At 38.4% G+C, this 15,740-nt stretch overlaps 1 protein-coding gene across 11 annotated transcripts in view; it reads right to left on the bottom strand.

Moving 5' to 3' along the window:
• TBCEL (tubulin folding cofactor E like) overlaps positions 1-15,740 on the bottom strand; it is a 71,193-nt gene that overhangs the window by 39,593 nt on the left and 15,860 nt on the right. For 10 of the 11 annotated variants that reach the window (XM_060399324.1, XM_060399326.1, XM_060399327.1 and 7 more), the window contains 3 exons: positions 9,249-9,398; positions 7,064-7,203; positions 1,281-1,462 (listed from right to left, as the gene is read on the bottom strand). In XM_060399324.1, the coding sequence (XP_060255307.1) occupies positions 1,281-1,462; positions 7,064-7,203; positions 9,249-9,381 (455 nt within the window). In that variant the 5' untranslated portion in view covers positions 9,382-9,398. The remainder of the gene's footprint in view (positions 1-1,280; positions 1,463-7,063; positions 7,204-9,248; positions 9,399-15,740) is intronic. The other variant, XM_060399333.1, reaches the window with a different exon arrangement.

Here is a 15,740-nt window from a genome sequence, read left to right as displayed (position 1 = left end):
TATGTCATTGTTTAAAGCAGCCAAGTTTCTATTTTGCACCTATTTTTAGTCACTCAGTAAATAAGTATCTACTACATATGAGACTCTGCTAGGTATAGTAGAACAAATATAGAGATGTCTTTCTGAAGTTTAAAATAGTTGGGAAGACAAACCTAAAATACATAAAAGAGCAGAGAATGATATAACCCAGTACTAAAGTAACTGTATGCTTAAATAAATAAATGCTAAATGAAGCAGCACTGTAAGTGCAATGCCACTTCATACAGGAATGGAATTGAAATTGTAGTTGGAACAGCCAGGAAAGGATGCATGGCCTTGAAGAAGGGGCAGAGTTGGGTAAATTGAGAGGAGATGAAAGAAAATTTTAGAAACAACATGAGCAGTGTTTAGAAACAGAAATAATAGCTATCATTTACTGAATTCCTACCCTGTGTCAGGCCGTGTGCAGGTGCTTTATATACCATACTTCCACTTCTGAAATTATAATTATGCCCACTTTATAGACAAGAGATTAATAAGCTTATCAAAGGTCATATGATTAGGAAGTGGAACTGTTATTTAAAGTTCATTCCATGCTATGCTAAATGTTGCATGCAGTGAGAAAACCAATCTCATTAGAGGGAGAGGGAGAAATTAAGATGGAATAAGTGAGTTGAGATCAGACTCTGAAAGGCTTTAATAATTTCCATATTTAGACAATCAAGGAGACTACAGCTTCATATGTTTCTTTAAACTATTTCCTTTGAATATTTATGTGCATATACAAAGATAGATATAAACAAAACATAACAAAACACTTCTAAACTGACAAACAGAAGTATAATTTCCTGCTTAAATTATTGAAAAGAATATGAGGTCCATTTTCCCATCATGCCAGCTAGGCACTTACTTAATCATCTGAGTGTTAATATATTTTAGAGATACTATAATTCTTTCCTCCCAAAGAAAAGGGCTAAGGCAAAATTCTGGAATCAGGTAATCAGAAGATTAAAATGGAGAAAGCTGGGTTGATTTTGAAATGATAAGTGCTTCTCAGGGATATCTTCTAGCCAAAGGATGACATATCCTATGTCTTGGTGCACACTCAACACTGTACAAGCATTCCAATGAAAATCCTACTAGATTACCCTCACACCCTCATTTAATTACTTCATTTTTCTAACCTCATTCTCCATTCAATCTGCAGTTCTAGTATTTCTGAGGTGGGAGGCCAGCAGTAATTCTAGGTACTAACACAGACGGCAACATAGTTCCCTCTCCATCATGCCCTTTGGGCTTACTCTGGTAACTCCTGCAGTATCGTGTGGACTGTCTCCCAAGAAGCTTTGCTGTTGTTGAGGACAAGCTTTCGAACCCCAGAGAAGGACCCAGCACATGTTCTTTCTAAAACTGACAAATTCAGAGGGTTGGAACTCAGGTTTAGAAACTCCAACTGGGGAACATTTGACACAATTTTACTGACCTACAGAGAAAAAAAAAAAGAAAAGCACATTAGGCAGTACTCAGAGCTTTTAAACAGCAATCATAGTCAAGAAAACCTAAGTGAGTGGGTCTCCAGGCAAAATGCCACTTATACTGTGAAGTCCTATTTAGAGATAGTATGCACAGAGAAGCATAAATAATTTCAACAAATCATGGCAAATGATTTAATTCCTTTCTCTAGCATCACTGAAAATTAATGGTATAAAAGAAAAATTTTCTATGTTGCCTTTGGCAAAGTTTTTGATTCTGCTCTGTATAATCTCTTTGATATCGCTATATATTTTGGAGAAAAGATCATTTAGATGACATTTTCTAAAGAGCTGAGATTGGGTCATGTACAAGTAATTCTCTTTGAATATCCCTTCCTTCCATCCTCAGTACAATATTAAGGCTAATTAAAGGTTTACTGAAGACCACATGGTAACAATTCAGGTATTCAAAATTAATTACATAATCATTTAGAAAATACTTTCAGCTTGGTCCAAAGATGCACCAACTTTAAAATATATTTACTCAAAAATAAAAAGCATCTGTGACTACATTACAAAAGAGAAAACATGATCATCAACAAAAGAGAAAACATGATCAAAACATGATCATGATCATCAAACATGATTTAGCGAGTAACTTGGTACACAAGAAAGAAAAAAAAGGAAATGAGCTTCATTGATTACTGACCTTAACTATTCACTATGCACTGTACTAGGTTTTTTCCTGAGCAGCTCAGGTGGTAGAGAATCCACTGCAATGCAGGAGACCCTTGGTTTGATTCCTGGGTTGTGAAGTTCCCCTGGAGAAGGGCTGTCTACCCACTCCAGTATTCTTGCCTGGAGAATCCCCATGGACAGAGGAGCCTGGCAGGCTGCAGTCCATGGGGTTGCAAAGAGTCGGACACAACTGAGTGACTAAGCACAGCACACTAGGCTTCAGTTTAAAATGCAAGCGATTCATACCAGTTGGCATATATTCTCCTGTTTGCTCTCTTTTGTGATCAAATGGTACCAAGCATTTGGGTGATACATGCCTAAGATTTGGAGTTTAGTGAGTGGCCACAACACAGCTGAAAAGTCCACACGTGGACTCATCCTTTACTGCAGTCTACCACCTGGACACCAATGATACAAAGGCCTTTCACACAGAAGATGATGACTAGCTATGCTTTAAGGACCAAAAAAAAAAAAAAAAAGATGAAAAGGAACTGGCTCCGACTGTAGCATGAAGGGTAAGTTCTCATTTTAGCACAACCCCAGTTAAATAAACAAAGCATACACCCTTTGCTAACCACCACCCTTCATATTTTGTTTTTATAATAAAGAAGAAAACTTCCCCCAAATGGATACTCTCAAGAGTTTTTGAAGCAATTTTTGAAAGAATTTCCAAGGCTAGCAGATACCTGATGTGATCCTCTTCATAGTTGGCATCTGCACTACTATCTAATGAGAATAAAGATTTAAAATAATGACTCATCATACATCACCCACTGGCTATCTATTTTACACATGGTAACGTATACATTTCAGTGCTATTCTCTCAAATCATCCCACTCTTTCCTTCTCCCACTGTGTCCAAAAGTCTGTTCTTTATGTCTGTGTCTCCTTTGCTCTGTGAAAACCAGGAGGGATGGGGTGGACGTGGGAGGAGGGTTCAGAAGGGAGGGGACACATGTATGCCCATGGCCATTTCATGTTGTTATATGGCAAAGGCCATTACAGTACTGTAATTATCCTCCAAATAATTAATTAATTAAAAAAATAATGACTCAGCCCTAGAATATGCTAAAAAACGTAACACTGGACTACAACTGAATAATCCAAATATTATTTGGAAAATAATACATGTTAGAAATAAATATCTTTTTTTAAAAGATTAAAATTTAAAAGGATTTTGGGTCACCTTAGATCAACAATATTCTGGAAAATATTATAGTCATTACGCAGGTAGGTTTATTCACGGCAGAAAAATGTCTTAATAGTAAAGGCTGATATTCAGTGAGTATCTCAGGCTTCTCTTTTTTAAATTCTAAAACTAGAAAACAGGACCCATCGATCTGAAATGAGTTCAGGATACTCATATGCAGAACATGGAGATGAACTCAGACCACCTCTTCGGTCTCCACTTAACAGGGGACCCTCTACTTTTGAAAAGGAAGAAACTAAGGTTTTAAGAAAAATGGGAAAGGGTTGTAAGATAACAATCTGTAATTTATACCTAAGCTATTCTCTACTTCACCGAGTGGGGGCTTCCTCCCTCCTCTAAGCTGCTTAGTTCAATTTCCTTTATAAAATGGTTCTGATAAGGAGAGGAGGATAAAAGAGATACTTTGGGAAAGGTCAGACAAAAATCTACTTAGCCAAATATTCAAATCAAAAGCTAAAAAATGCATCTCCTTTTTTATACATACAGATGCCCAGTTTTAGAAGGGTTAGAGACAAATCTTTGCCTCTCCCCCAAGTATTACACTTCTCACTCCTATTTATATTAGCCTCTGAATAGATAGCAGCCAGTTGTTTAAAGTATAAAAGAAGCTACTTATAACATTAATGACCATTCAAAAACATTGAAAGGACAAACTAGATTATTCTGTTCCATACTGCTATATCAAATACTGGCTGAAATAAACTTAGTTAATGGGCCAGGGACAAATGATCTTTTTGGTAATCAAATACATGTGTTGCAATGGGTTGGAATGTAATCTTAAAACTGTGACCTATGAGGCCTTCTGTAGCTTGGCAGAGAGTTTAATCAATTCTAAAAAAATCAATATTCTTCCACTGTCAGTATTTCTCCCATATCTCTGTGTTCTGATATATATTCTAAAAGACTGGGATGAACTACAGTTAAGGGGAAGGACAAAATATAAAGGAAAGATGAAAACAAAAATAAATTGGAAAATGGAAATTTGGAGAGTAGGAGCAAACATTCATTGGAAAACTGCCTGAAATCAGACTACAGGGCACTTACAGGGATACACAAACTGAGCACCAATACAGTGCAAATAAACTTGTGGCTGCGAGTGTCGTCGAAGCTGTGAGCTCAGTGCTGTCCAACGCTTTGAGGCTCCATGGACTGTAGCCCACCAGGCTCCTCCCTCCATGGAGTTTTCCGGCAAGAATACTGGAGTGGGGTGCGCTTTGCTACTCCAAGGATCTTCCCAACTCAGGGATCGAACCCATGTCTCCTGCATCTCCTGCATTCGCAGGTGGATTCTTTATCACTAGCACTGCCTGGAAAGCCCAAACATGTGACCCTCTGGCTCTATCTGTCAATGCGGGTTAGAAAAATGTTCAGTGTAGATCTTTGTCTAAGCAGAGAAAAGGCTGAATTACCTAGTATATAAATTTTGTGTTCTGATCCATGTTGACACAAATCATCCTTCTGAGGTAGCAGTTATATCTCTATTAAACTGTTCCCATCAGTTAGCAAAAGCTTATGTATGTGGTCAAAGCACAAAGTACAACACCTCTGTGAAATTTTTACTGCCAAAGAAATAAATTTAGGGGAATCAGCTTGTGAACACAGGAGCTTAAATGATTCAGGGTAAGAGTTGGTCTGACTTGTCATCCACGCAGGTCAAAAGTCTCACCAGAGATTCAGCAGGAGGACTGCTGTGGGAATCCTGGAGAAGGAGGATTAACAAGGTAGTTCTTTTTGCATCTGTACAATGTGGACAGAGCATGCATGTCAATTAAGCATCTCAAAGGACCCAGAAGGCACACATTGTAACTTGTTGAACAGTGAACTGTAAGAGTTGTTTGTATAAGTGAACCAATCAATAAATACATGGATAAGTAGAGATTGTTTCTTGGAAACAGCCAGGTAAACCTGTATATATTAACACATGATTTAGAAATCAAGTGGCGTACATCTCAAAGAATTCTGGCAAACATCTTAATAAAAGTAGGAAATATAATGGGGAGCATGGATAACAGATTAAATAAGACTATGAAATAGATAAATGTAAGAAAAGCTAAAGAAAAGTAAGTTATAGATAGATTTTTCTTTAACCAGAAAGCAGTCTTAGAATTTGTATCACATTTAATATCTACCAGGTGTCTTGATAATTAATTTTATCAGTAGCCTTGTCTTACAGATGATAAAGGAATAAGTGAATTTCTTAAGATTACAGGAAAAGTCAGAGCAACTGGGCCCGATCAAACTTCAAGATACAATCATTTATTCTTTAATGAACTCTGCAAACATATGAGTGCCTAGAATGCTGCTGTTTGCTGTTTAGTCACTAAGTCATGTTCTATACTTTGTGACCCCATGAACTGTAGCCTGCCAGGCTCGTCTGTCCATGGGATTTACCAGGCAAGAATACTGGAGTGTGTTGCTATTTTCTTTTCCAGCCTAGAACGCTACTGCTGATGATAAAAAAGAAAGCCCTGAAAAAGCTCATGGTCCAGCAGAAAACTGCCAAGTAAGCCAGTGACTGCACCACACTGTGATGGATTCTGTCACAGCAGCGCGATATAGGGGTTAGGGTGATCTAACTCTGCCTGAGTGAGAGTCAGGGAAAGTTTCAGAGAGGAACAACAACTTGGGCCAAATCTGGAAAGATGCACAGAAAGCAGCTGGGTAAACAGAGGAGAAACAGAACAGTAGATTCAGAATGAATAAAAGCAGGGAAATTTTCCTTGTCAAGATTTATCATCAACTGCAGAAAAGCACATGGCTAAAGGTGGAGAAAAGACTCTGAAAATAACAAAGGGTCACATGATGGAGGGTCACACTGACAGAGTTCAAACCACTGTTTGTAGGCAGTGAAAATCAGCGAAGGGACTTGAAGCAAGAGTTTCACAATCACGTTTCATTATTTAAAGGCGTCTGGTAGCACTGCAGAAGGTAGCTTACAGGAAGCAGAGTAAAACCTGAGGCAGAAAACCCATTAAGACATTTTTCCAGTAGTCCAAACGAGAAATAAGAACCTAAATTAAGGTAAAAAATCAAGCAGGAAGACCTCTTTTTCTCTAAAGATACCTTCTATCAGGTCATGTTATAATCAGGTAGTAATGTTATATATAATAACAGGAGAGAATGTCATAATACTTTTATTTGTGCAACTCAGAGTTACTCTGAGGTCAAAGGCATCAGTTATGTCAAATCACCAATAAGACTTAATAAAATAAGGAAAAGTTCTAAAATATTTGGAATAAATTTCAGTATCAAGAAAAAATATTTTTATAACCTTATTTTTGAGCTCCAGCAATTTTTATGTCAGAGTATGGTAATAAATATCGAAATAATAGCAGAGAATGAACACGGGACACGTAAACTAGTGAAACAGTAGAGAATTTAATGCACTGTTAGCAGTCTAAACCTCTGTGGTCTTATTAACCTCTTGATGCCTAGAAGAAAGTTTCTCAGTGTTTTTCACATTAATGAAAAATAAATAAGCAATAACAAAGTTAACTGAAAAATCACTCTAGAAACAGTTGAAGCAATCAGGTATTTCTCTTGAGACATACAGACAAGAATCCCAAGTGAGAACAAGAATTCAGCAGCATACATAGCAACACAGATAATAATACAGCGAATCACTGCTGCCCTTCACCAAAACTCAGCAATATAAAAGCTTTACCTCGTGCCAGTCTTCAAGTTTGTTGTCAGAAAGATCTAGTTCTGACACGTGAGCACAGAAGGCAGCAATTTCTTTTTCATCTCCTGCACAGGTTATTCCACAGCTGTTCAACACCAGTACACTTGGGAGGTTGAGGCGATCTGAATCACAAGGGAAATGAAACATGTTCTACATCAGCCTAATTCTTGTCTACATACACTGAACTGCCAGGAATCAAAATCAAATTATGTGAAATTACACAAGGCCCTGAAAATACAGGATGTGATGGAATCCAAAGGTATTGAATTTCAAGGGGGAGATAGCCAAATATGACCCAGGAGGAGATTAGAAGTACTAGACTGAAAAGTCCTGGAGGTTTTACCTCCTGGCAGGATTGTTTAGCTCAACTACCAACAACAGAACCATCTTCCATACTGTCACTTTATCATCTGACATTAGATCCCTGTGATTCACGTCAGGGCTACCGCTGTCTTCTTATTGGCCTCAATTCTTTCTCTTTAAAATTTAGTTCAAAAGTGTCATTCTGGTTAGCTCTTTTCTCAGACAGACTGATTTGTATTCTCACCTCTTGTTGCCTTTGAAAATTATCTCAGACCATTACATAGTATATTGGCTAAATCAATTCTGTTCTTCAAGTTCATATCAACTCAAGGAATCTTCCTCACTTACATGAATCTGTTTAAAAATCTACATCTTTCTCCCATACTTGTCCATCAGTCAACCCCCTTTCATATCCACATAGGATTTGTCCCTTACAAAAATGAGACTTTCAAAAATATATAATTATGAGAGAACATGTTTCAGAGTCTTAAACCATTCAATGAATTCAGTCAAACTACTGCTTGTTCAAAAATATGCCAATAAAATCACTCTTCCTACCTCTAATAAAAAGGATCAATATGATAATTCAGCCACTCTTTTCCTATTTGGTACAAACCAAAGACTCACAAAAGTATATTTTATGAATGGAGGCCTCAAATAATATGATTTTTCAACTTAGCGCTTTTCACAAAATCAATTTCTCAGGATGGAAGTGAATCCTAAAAAAATGATCAAGTAAGAAGTCCACTTCTTTCTGCTATTACAGCTTATAATGGAGTGGTGAGATAGTGGTATTGAGAAATAACAAACATTTAGTAACCTTCGGACATAGGAACTTTAAAACACTGTTTAACCAATACAGTATACTAACACATATATATGGAATTTAGAAAGATGGTAACAATAACCCTGTATGCGAGACAGCAAAAGAGACACAGATGTATTGAACAGTCTTTTGGACTCTGTGGGAGAGGGAGAGGATGGAATGATTTGGGAGAATGGCATTGAAACATGTATATCATATAAGAAACGAATTGCCAGTCTAGGTTCAATGCAGGATACAGGATACTTGGGGCTGGTGCACTGGGATGACCCAGAGAGATGGTATGGGGAGGGAGGTGGGAGGGGGTTCAGAATGGGGAACACGTGTATACCCGTGGCGGATTCATGTTGATGTATGGCAAAACCAATACAGTATCATAAAGTAAAGAAAAATAAAAAAATAAAACTGTTTAATATTAACTTCCCATGATGACAAAGAACTATTTCCAAGAACAGTTAATTACATTAAGTTAAAATGCAAACCAAAAACACACACCGCATGTTTCCAGTTGTAGATGACTGCTCACATAAGCTCCCTCCTAGAATGTCTTTATCCCCTCTAACCAAATTTTACTTTTTTGAAGGATTAGTTCAAATCTCACAATTCTGAACTCTTTCCTGCTCATATTAACTCACTCCCTAAATTTCTTTCCCAATCACTGTGCCATTCACTTGATTCAATATAAACTACCTTGTGTTATTATATATTTTCATATATGTGAGTATCTTGTAATCCAATAGGCTGTGAGGTCATTGAGGGCACAGGACAGGATTGTACTATCTTCTACCTTCCAAGTTCTTTGAAATACTCTCATTCAAATATTGCTCTTGCCCTATGAGTGCAACTAAAATGCCTTTTGGCCAGTCTGGAGGAAGATAAATCCTTTCAGGTATTCCAAGAAACTAAAACCATAGAAAGGGAGAAAGGCTATTCAATTCATAATTCAAAATAAAGGGAATCATTTGCAAATACAGCAACAGTCTGGTTTAATGTCCTAAGTAAGTTCCAGTAAATAAATGTTTTATGTCCCATCTTTCTTACCTTTCATAGGAGAGCCCTGAGGTGTGGCTGGGACATGGACTCCCATCCCAGGACCACGGCGATAAGGAAAGTTTTCAGGACTGTATTTTTCGCATAATACTTGCATAAAACTCCTCCCGCTAGGTTGATCCATCTTCCTTTCCTAAAATTCTATAAGAAACCAGAAATCATCAAAATTTGTCTATTTATTTACACAGGAAATATTTATTGAGAATCAATTATTTACAAGGTACTAAGAGAGGCACTGCCAACACAGAAGAGACGGTCACTGACCCCAGGAACTTATACTGTAGTGAGATCTCATGATTTAGGGAAGCTACATAGGCAGACAAATGGCAGCAATATAGTTCAGCATATGGTAACTGCAATACAGATGAAAACAGCTACAAGATTTAGAAGAGAAGACCATCAGCCAAGTGTAACAGGAAGACTCTGGCTGGTGCACAGGTCCATGTGGTAGGAGGAAAGGGAGCGAATAGGAAGGCACAGATTAAACACTAGACTGAAGAATGGGATGAATACGTTGACACTGAATTGACATAAAGTCCTCTCTTCTTCTTCCACGGCTACTTCTACTGAGGAATGAGTATATAGGTTCTAGCTGATGGGATAAAAATAAAGAATTCTATGGAGGCTTCTGGGAATAATCCTTAAAAGACAGCCAGTGTGCCCTTTGTCCTCCTTCCCTGTCTCCCCAGTTCTACTGCCTAGAAACAGATCCTTGCTCTACGAGACCAAGAGATACAACCTAAGGAAGGTGAAACAAACAGCTGAAAGGGACTTAAGTCCCTGAGGATGTCATGGAACTGAGCTGCCATAATGCTGCTGAGTGCATATCTCTGGAAATTTCAGTCAAAGAGGAATAACCTTGTTTTATTTGAGCCACTGTCCTCAATTTTTCAGTTACTTAAAAATGAGCCTAATCCTAACTAAGTCAGAGTATCACTAGCACTAAGGTATTAGTATTAGTATTAGTATTGTCAAGGTCAACTCTAACTTCAGCTAAGGGTACAAACATACTGTAACCCCAGTATACTCCCAGTACTCATGCATAGGTTAAAAATGGTAACATCCAACAGCGTGGGCCTGCTTACCATTATCTTGAGGAACTGGCTTCTATCTGTATTAAACATAAATCAAAATATAGGCCACCAACTGTCCTCTAGGCCACCAACTGTCCTCTGTAGTTCTGCCTATTAGAAACTAAGTTTTTTACTAAAATAATCAGGAAAAAAAGGAAGAAGGATAAAGAGTACTCAAAGAAGAGTACTCTTTGAATACTTAAACTGAGCAGAGAGAATGCACAATGGTATAAGAGAGTAACCAGAAGAGATCTAACAACAGAGAGCATCAGGATCACCTAAACAGGAATCTCAGACAGAGGAGATCCTGTTTGGGAGAAGAGTTAGATGCTGCAAAGTTCAGGGGTGACACAATGAGAGCCCAGTGATACAGTGGTAGTACAAATAGATTCAACTACTTAGAAAGCAAGCTTTTCAGGAGTTTTAGGGGCCGATAGGAAGATGGAGTCAAGGCTGACGTCCAGGTTTCTAGTCCAGGTGACTAGGTCACTGGTGGTAACACTAAGTAAAAAGAGAATGCAGAAAGGTCTAGTTTTAAGGAGGAAAATGATGAACTCTATTTTACACATGCTCAATCTGAGGCATCTGATTCAGGGAAACAGTCTGAAGTTGGGTGAGAAAGTGAGCTTGAGGTGAGGATTTGGACCTCATCAGGAAATATCATGAATAAGGACAGTCAAGTGACAGAACTCTCCAGGACACTGATATTTAAGATCCAGGTAAAGGAAGCACCATCATGAAGGAAAACAAAAAGGGACAGAGAGTGGAGTATGTAGCCAACGCTTTGAGAAGTTCTGATGAGAAGGTGGGAAGAAAATGAGTTGATGAGGAAGGCAGGAATAGGACAGAGTAGGGGTCAGGGGAGCAAGTGCCCAAGATTTTTCCCCTTAAAATAGGAGAGACCTGACACAGTTTAGATTATGGAGGTGCAGCAAGCAGGGCTGGAGAGTATGAAGATGACTACTGGAACCTGGTCCTAGGAAAAACCAGCAGGAATGAGCCTTCTAGAAGGCTGTTTGGTACTAGGCAGGTAACACTCCAAACTGTACCACTGGCAGTGACATAGTCACTTCCTTCTGCTGCACTGGGTTTGCTTTTGCTTTCACAGTCTAATTATACTGATGTTAGGTAGTTTCCTCATGTGACTGTCCTGGCTCCACCATGGCATTATAAAGGGGAGCAATGCTATGCAATTCTGCTTCCTCAGTATTGTTTCACAGCATCTGGCACAGTACTCTACGCACAGTCATGGCTCAATAAGTGTCGCTGAGTACTATTAATAAAATAACTAGCTTTCAGTATGCCAAGTAGAAAGAGCAGAGGGTTCAGGATCAGGAGTAGATATAAGTCCCACCCAGTTCTACACTTAATACTTTTGTGCCATTGGGCAAGACATTGTATTTCTCTGGGGCTTAAATATCCTTTCTGTAAAAGACAATATTAATATCTATACTACTTGGAGTTCAGGGTTACCATAGAGCTCTGAAATGTACAAATGTGTTATTTAGATTATAGGGCTCTTATAAATCTCTAAAATTCAGAACCAATTATAAAAGGAATTTGTAATGTGGTAAAAAACACATAAACATAGAAAACTTCAACTCTTGTCAATTGCTAGCTAGGTAAAACATAAACTAGTTATCTAACTTCTTTCCACTTCAAATTTTCCCACTATGGATGAGCTAAAAATTTCCTCTTATATTTGCAGTAGGAATGTAAAAATGACATGAATATAAAAGTGGTCTTTAAACCTGGCCCATTTTCTAGATTACTACCAGGACCACGTCTTCTGTACTTTACGAAATCAATTCACAAACACCTAGAGCACAGAGTAGGCACTCATTGATCACACGTCCAAAAGTTTTATCTGTACAATCTATCAAAGTTTAGCCAGTGGAAATGCATTTCATAACAAGTATACGACAAGTACACTTGAAAATACAGGACTGCCCTCTGTCACGGTTGTCATTTGGGAGCTTAAGAACAGGGTCTGTTTTAGTACAAGAGAGCTTGTTCTTTCTATGCACACGGAGTGGTAAGTACCTGCTGCTCTCCTCTGTCCCAGCACTGTGTCAAAACCAAACTCTGTTTTCATCGACGACTCCAGAAATCTCCCGGTGGAAAGGCTCTTTCTCAGCGTAAACCCATCACCGACAGCAGACAGCACAGAGGAGGTGCTATGCCACTAGTGGCAGGCACCACGGTTCGGATCAAAGACCGTCTCAAGCAGAACGCCAAGAGAAGTTTCAGAAATGTTTAACAAAAAGTCAAAGAAGTTGCATTGCTATCTTCCACACAACTGGCAGTTCAAAAGAATAAAAACTGTGTGGGAGGGTGCTGAGCTGTCAGTGTCAAAATAATAGTCACCAAGATTAAATAGCATCTTTTAACTGGAAGCTTCACATTCACTTAATCCTAAACCTCTTCATTCATGGACAATAATCTTAATCACAATTTAAATATAGACGGGCTGAGTATGGAATTAAAGAAACTTTGGCTAAAACTGGATTCTGGATAGGGCTATAGGCTGAGCTTTCATCCCTGCCATGTGACATTAATTACTTCACACAGGAAGAGATGCAGGCCTTCATCTATGACAGGAAGATATTGCCTACTTTACTAGCCAGCAGGAAGAAAAAAATGCTCCGACCAGCAACAACCCAGCCAGAGCCTGAGAACAGCCCAGCCAGCCTCCATACTTTGGACCCTGGCTTCCTCAATGGACTCTTCGGTTATACAACGCCACCCTCTTCAGCTCCCCTAATTTTCCCTACAAAAGCAAGCTCACCTTCCTTGGATCTGCCTATGGTCTGCCATAGTTTGCATATCTCACATTGTAAATCCTCTGGCTATTCCCAAATAAACTGGCTTTTGGTGGTTAAGTAACTGGCTATTTATTATACTACTAAAACTGATATGAGGATGGTAAGGTTAGAAACATATACAAGTTAAAGTAAATGCTGGTAAGCAAGCAATCGTGGGAACTTAAAAGTTATTCCTCATGGCCCCATGCTTTAAGTTTTTCTAAGTAGTCTGCTTTTTTTTTTCTCTAAAGACTAAAAAGCAATATCAGGCACCTTCATTGGTTATTTTCCAGGATACTCTACTGGAACAGCTTTCCATGAATGCAGATGGTGTACGCATTAAGACACAGATTTTGAATTAGAACACTAAGATTGCAAAATGGATCAGTAACATAAATCTACTCAAAATCTGTTGGGGCACTTGGAGGAAGAACAGTAGATGGGAAAGGAAAACTGAAAACCAAATAGACTGAAAAATGAGGAAATATAGGATGGAAAAAGACCTTTAACTGGAGCCTTTTAAAAGGTTTTTTTGGAGGTGGAACAATAATCTATGACTATGGAAAGAACTAGTGTCAAATTATATCTGATTACCTTCTACAGTTGCACAGTTTTAATAAATTTATGAAAGTGTCCTGAATTGGTGCTTCAAGCCAGGGAACTAGGAATCTGGGGGTGATGTTGCTTGGTTCTCTTACCGAGTCATGGAGTGTGCCCGTGAATATCTTAACCCCTTTGTGCCTCAAATTCTGACTGTGCTATATGATCTTTTTATAAGCCCCTGGTGAAAGTGCAAAGATAAGGAGCTAAGGACACTTTTGCCAAATAGATTAATACCAGAACAGGACACCCAGTTACCTAAGTAACCTCAATTGCTATCAGTTTGACTCAACATCAGGTCACAATTAGTATGAAACTCAACACAACTGGAAACAGAGAACAGGCCATATCTGACCACTAAGAGAGGAAGATACACAAGATATAGCCTTATGCTGGTATGCAAGACCAATATTTACTTCACCAAAAACTTTTATGGTAGAATACTACATTTTATATAAAGTATAAACACTATTAATACCAGCCTCATTCACAACTTCTAAAACTATCCCAGAGTCCCAAAACAGACATTTAAAATCTTATTTAAAAACAGGTTTATCTGTCTATATAGGTACAGACTATCTCCAGAAGGTAGAATATCCAGAAGGATAAAACAAAAGTAGTAAAATTCATGCCTGTGGTTGACTCCAAAGAGAGGAAATGAGGAACAAAGTGAGGAGACTGGTTTTTCACTGTGCACCTGTCTGAACCACCTGAACTCACCAGATGCATGCATCACCCTTTCTTTTCCCATATATTTTCAAAATACAAAACATTTTTAAGTGATAATATCCAGGACTGACCTGATCTATCAAAGTGTTTTTAAGTCCTCATTATTGTCAACTGTCTGTGAAAAAAAATGCCAAACTCGACTATGTGGAATGAGAATGGCATTCTAACATGTATACTATCATGTAAGAATTGAATCGCCAGTCTTATGTCTGACGCAGGACACAGCATGCTTGGGGCTGGTGCATGGGGATGACCCACAGAGATGTTATGGGGAGGGAGGTGGGAGGGGGGTTCATGTTTGGGAACGCCTGTAAGAATTAAAGATTTTAAAATTAAAAAAATAAAAAACTAAAAAAATAAGAAATAAAAGAAATAATAATAAGTTTTAAAGGAATTGGGAATTGAGGAAGAAAAGAAATAAAATGGTGGCTAAATGGAAATATTTTTGTAAAGGGGCATTGATAAAGAAAAAGAAAGGGCTTCCCTGGTGGCTCAGAGGTAAAGAATCTGCCTACAATGCAGGAGCAGCAGGTCCAATCCCTGGGTCAAGCAGATCTCCTAAAGGAAATGGCAACCCATTCCAATATTCTTGCCTGTGAAAACACATAGGCAGAGGAGCCTGGAGGGCCACAGTACATGCAGTTGCAAGAGTTGGACTCAGACTGAGTGACTAAACAACAAAAAAGAAAGCAGAACAAAACACATCTGTGCCTCAGAACTAAACTACAATCAAAATGAGAGGCTGGGCTGAGATGAAGTGGGAAAATGACTATGATGTATACAGACTGGTGGGAAGAACACCCTCAGGTCTCCAGTGTCATTTCTTTTGCTAACCAAGTAAAATCTGTTAATAAGTTACCCAAATATTTCATCCAAATTACCCAAATGGTATCCAAACCACTTTACTTAGAAACCACAAGAGATCCAGGAGGCAGAAGTTACAAAGCCATGGCCTAAGGATGCTTTGGAGCTTCAGGCCTCCCAGTTGCCTCCTGCTGTGGAGACTAACTAAAGACTGGGGCTTCCTACAAGATGTAAATTACTGGAATAATAAATAGTGGCGAACTGACTTACAGTTCTCAATAATAAGTCTCAATAATTCAAAATATGCATTAATGTAGGATGAAGCTAAACATTCAGGAAGAGTTTTCACAGCATAAAAATGATAAAGAGGAGGGAAGCACTCCCAAGTAGCTTAAATTTATTTTCAGCCATTTGACACTTAACTATGCAGATACCATTTACAACTAACCAATCACCAACTCGATGGACGTGAG

Source organism: Ovis aries, chromosome 15, assembly GCF_016772045.2.
Source record: "Ovis aries strain OAR_USU_Benz2616 breed Rambouillet chromosome 15, ARS-UI_Ramb_v3.0, whole genome shotgun sequence".
Classification (NCBI taxonomy): Eukaryota; Metazoa; Chordata; class Mammalia; order Artiodactyla; family Bovidae; genus Ovis; species Ovis aries.
The sequence above is the reverse complement of the archived record's forward strand: the minus strand, read 5'-3'. Positions and strand labels throughout refer to the sequence as shown.